The sequence below is a fragment of the Morone saxatilis genome, unplaced genomic scaffold, assembly GCF_004916995.1.
Source record: "Morone saxatilis isolate NCDOM2014 unplaced genomic scaffold, NCSU_SB_2.0 Contig10, whole genome shotgun sequence".
In the NCBI taxonomy this organism is placed as follows: Eukaryota; Metazoa; Chordata; class Actinopteri; family Moronidae; genus Morone; species Morone saxatilis.
The window spans coordinates 7143540-7148542 of record NW_023339652.1 but is presented as its reverse complement, the minus strand read 5'-3'; the positions used below and the strand labels follow the sequence as shown (position 1 = coordinate 7148542).

General features: G+C 42.7%; 1 protein-coding gene across 1 annotated transcript in view; it reads left to right on the top strand.

The window, feature by feature from the left end:
* Positions 1-5003, top strand: part of snd1 (staphylococcal nuclease and tudor domain containing 1) — a 101033-nt gene that overhangs the window by 54055 nt on the left and 41975 nt on the right. The window contains exon 16 of the mRNA XM_035680780.1: positions 560-669. Coding sequence (XP_035536673.1) covers positions 560-669 — 110 coding nt within the window. The remainder of the gene's footprint in view (positions 1-559; positions 670-5003) is intronic.

Sequence of the window (5003 nt, the reverse complement as noted above, 5' to 3'; positions counted from 1 at the left end):
CCCCACTTCTGCCCTGAAGCTTCTCCATTCATACCTGAACTCCACAAGAAAGCCTCAGAAAATGAACCGAAGTTGACGTCAAAGGGGTCCCAAAGACACAGATTCCAACAAGCCCGTTTTCATTGGAAACGTGTTATGCAGAAGCACTTTATGCACTCAGGGTTGACCCCTTGATGACCAATTTTCCGTTGAGTGCTGACGATAGTGTAGTTAGCTAATCTGTGTCATGCCACTGACATACCTTTGTGAAATCGTGTGACTAAGCCATTTTGACCTTGACCTGTTAAGAGGGATGAGAAGGATGCCCGATGTGGCATCAGTGGTTTCGAGCACCTGAGGTTCTGAAAATGATGTATATTAAGTATGTTCACTGACTTGTGAATAGTTTTATATTAATTCCCCAGAGTATTTATGCATTTCTTTTGACAAACAGATCCAGTTATGTCTCTGGGCATATTAAGCCAAATAATGTTTAAAACTATTCAGGACATCTCGCTGTTTTTGTTGGTTAGCTGCTGTGCTGACCTTTAACTCCTGCAATTGTGTTGTCTTTGGCTAGGTATCGAATGTCCTCGCAGTTCCAGGAATATGCCTGGAGGGATGCAGGTGGCTGAACCCTTCAGTGACGAAGCCATGCTGTTCACCAAAGAGCTGGTTCTGCAAAGGGAGGTGAGCAGTACAGCGGGGCATTATGGCCCTAGTTTCATCATTTCCCAGTGTCCCATGTTGGTAACTCTTGGTGTTCTGCTATTTTGGCACCTACATTTCTGCATTATATTTTCACACTCTCAGTCCAAGTTTAGTCTGCTTCGAACACGAGATCATTTTGGTTCAGAGATGTGAGAAGAACCGCACACACAGTAACCACAGAAGCTACTTTATTTTGAAATCCACATTTTTCCACCATAGAAATTCATGTTTTTCCTTTGAACATGACAATTTAACTGTTTCTGATGTCAGCCATCAAACCAAATATCTGTCTGTTATATTGTCAATGCAGTTTGTACAAAGACCACTGGCTAGTAATAAGCTGATTAAATTGTTTACTCCCAAATGAGCCTTTATTACAGCATTTAAAGCACTGTACTCGTATGTTGAGTGCTGTGAAATCCCCCCCCCAAAAAATGTGGCAACAATCAAACAGACTAACCCCAAAATTCACACACACACCCACACACACCCACACACACACACCATCCTCCCCCGCTCACTCCCAGTTTATGGAAGGCTCACCTGATAGTGGATCGGTGCTCCTGGGCTTTAGAAAACTCCCATCCACTGTGTGCCTGTTCATTCACATGCTAATAGGTTTTTATAAGAAGCAGTGAACGGACCAAAGCCATGATGGAACTAGCTATAATCCTGCCACCACTTATCCAGGCCACACACTCCCTCTCTTTTTCTCTCTTTTACTCCCCCTCTCCATTCCTATCTCCGTTTTAAAGGGCTTTTTTTGCGTAGGGTGGCTGACTCCACTGTCGTCTGGTGGTTAATTGTCATGGAAATGTAGCCTTGGCCAGCGTTGGAGGGAGACTAGTGTGTGCATATGTGTGTGTGTGTGTGTGTAGGTGTGTGTGTGTGTGTGTGTGTGGCGGGCCCGGAGTAGAGGTTAGATCAAGTAAGCCGTGGCTGTGAAATAATTGATGCAAGCAACAGGGGATTTGATTGACAGGGATGCAAACCCCCCATTATTAGTCAGTGCCGAGGCTCTCTAGCAGGTACATGTTGATATGAATTTTTGTTATTTTTACAGATGCATATACACACACATGCATAATTAATCCGATTTATAAGACCACACTCTTCCTATACGCTCAAAGATTAAATTAAGCATTTGTCATCGTGCACATAACCTCTTCCATCTATACGCACTCTGACGCACACACTCTTTCACACATTTTCTCCCTTGCCAGTCATCGGTGGTGTCAGCAAGTTTTTCACAGGTAGGTGGGAGTTAGTAGGCAGGACCGAGCCACATAATGAGTCCTGAGCCTAGCGCGGGGGCTGGCTGGCTGCACTGACCTGCTGTTATGGGCTAATATGAACACAAACACACAACACACAGTCAAATGGACACATTCAAGTAGATAACAACACAGCTAAGCATTCACACATAAGAGCTGTCACTTTTCCAAAAAAAAAAATATATATTCGAAAGAAAGAGAATCTGTGGAGAAAATCAGGTTGGGTGTCATTCTTCTGGTTCACCGGTTTTGTTAAGATGTTCACGAAACAAATTGGAACATTCACAAAACAAGTGACTGCTCTGAAACACGCACATCTAGCCGGAGAGTCAAATGATAGTGTAACGTTATACACAGTGCCTGACACTGACGCAGGATAGAGTTGCATGAGAGAAAGCCAGAGCGAAGAGGTGACAGGAAGTTCAGAGGCTCTAAGAAGAGACGAGTTAGTGGCGGCGGAACAAAAGACGCGATGTAGGACGGAGAAGAAGAAACTGCTCTGTGCCCTTGAATCCACCCCCCCACCCCGTCCCTGTGCAGCGTAGCGAGCGTGACCGAAAAGGTTATTAAGGTGTGTCACGCTCGAACATGAATATGTATCATTTGATTTCATTAGCATAAGATTCTGCTGTTGATTCATGTCTGAATGGCATCTGATTGCGGGAGCTTTTTAAGATGTTCAGGAGAAGGCCTCACGTGAATAACATTTGATTTGGGTTTTGGTGGCGTATTTATTTGCATTCATAAAATATTTTTCTCGCTCCCCCTGCTCGACAGTCATTTTGAGTTTTGTAGGGCTTTGTTGATCTAATGACATGTTGACTCGATGGTCCCATACACACATACACACACACTTTCATATTTCACTACTCTGTAATTAGCTGTTCTGTCTTTCTTGTCTCCTTTTTGAAATTGAGTGTGGGTGCAGACAAAAGCATACTTTTCTCTTTTCCTGCTTTTGCGCCACTGTTTTGGTCTTTAGCTAATAGCCTTTTCTCTCGCTCTCTCTCTCTGCTCTCCCTCTCTGCTCTCCCCTCTTTCCCACTCATTTGTGCCTCCCTTTCGCCCTCCCTCGTTGTCTTTGGTGTCCAGTTTAAAATTTCTGACTGACATTTGCTCTCAGCTCTGTCCCTCCTCGCCTGCCATTTCTCCCTATCCCCTCCCTCCTCAATTTCTCCCTCTAAACTGACACACAGCCATGTCTTAATTTCTCCTGATGCAGACGCGCATAATTAATGTGGCATCCAGTGAGGGGAGAGGCCCTGGTTTCTGTCTCCTCTATTTATAACACCCCCCACCACCACCACCACCCCTCATTCCCTCCATGTCTCTGCTGATTCTCTGCCGTTTTTTTAAAGGATTCTTTCACTTTCAGACTCCCTCTTTTAAAAAATCACTTTTGTGTTTATCGGCTCTGTCTTTCTTTATCCTTCCCTCCCTCCCTTCCCCCTTTCTCTATGTCTCTCTTACTGTCTGTCTGCCTCTCTTTCTTCCCGCTCTCCCTGTGTAGTGTTAATCTCTGACAGACACTGCTCCTGTTCCCAGCGTGGAACCGAAACAGCAGCACAAAATTCTGAGGGAAAAAAGAAAACACATTGGTAAACACCACTCCCCAGACATTTCCCTTTTCTGTTTTGATGTCTTCCATTTAATTTCTCTCACCTCCCACCTTCCATTGACAAAAAAAAAAAAAAAACATCCATTCAGAGCCTCAGTCACTAAGACTCTGTTGATTTCTCTTTATGCTTTTGGGTGGCAACTTCAAAAGCTCAGCCTAACCAGAAGGGAGGAGGACGGAAGAATTGTACTGCATTGACGTGTTTATCTAGGATGAGTCAGCTAGAGACGGGATGTAATTACTGGTGTAGTGTTAGTTAATAAAAGACATAAGTCAGTGAAACAATATTTAAACTATTCCCAAAGCCTCATTAAAGTGTGTATGAGTGTTTAATCAGCGTCATTCCAAACGGAGATGGCTGCAATGTGAAAAATGTGCCGCCTACGTTGACAGAGTGATGCTGGCGTCAAAGTAAGGCAAATCATACTTCAAAGTTACTCTATTTAAGACATTTGCTCAAAAAATATTTGTTCCGAGGATGAAACATTTTATTTATTTATTTATTTTTCTTTAAGCTTTTGTTTTTCATATTTTGCAAATGCAGTTTCATCTACTTGTAGTGTTTGTAATCTTTAATCTTAGAGTAAATGGTTTGGAATAATCAGATCTAAACCTAATTATTATTATTATTATTGTTATTATGAATACACACTGAACAGACTACTGATTGGAACCACTGCTGTATAGATTTCCAGTTGTATAACTGATTGCCCGGCAGGAGAGAAAGCAAGAATAAGAAAAGAGGGTGAAGCAGAGATGGAGTGTTTGATTGAGCATGGAAGAGAGCAGGCTAAGTGGACAGTAATATGCGGTGTACTGATCCACCTACGTATACAGTCAGTCCTATTGACCTCATTCAGTCTGGGTGGTCTCTCATCTACTGCACTGCTCTGACTGTCTACTCGCTACCAATTTCTCTTTCTAGCTCACATACAGAGGTGCTAGTAGCTTATATTCTCTCACTCACTTGTTTACCATGTAAAACCTTGCACATGAAGAGAGAAGAGGGCCTTGGTCACTGTATGTCAGGTCTGGGTGTTTTTCTCTACATTTTAATCTCCTTTTTATTTTTATTTTTATATTTAACATTCATAAAGCTAGTGAAGATGAAATCCAACGCTTAGGCTTGTTTTAAGAGACTAAATTTGATCTTGTACACTTTTGTACACAACAATATCGTCATACAATGCAAGAAAAGCCTTGGTTGAGTGACCATTTTAGTTTTAATACAGAGTTTGTAGATTGTCATTGTTTGCAGCAACCATAAATTTTAAACACCCTAAATTTTTATGATTTACTTTATGGGGACTTGCATTTTGTGTATCCAAAAGGAAGGCGAGTCCCCGCAATGTGACTGTAAACAATGTCCCCACAACATAAATAATCCATCCCCCCCCCCCCCCCCCCCCCCCCCCCCCCCC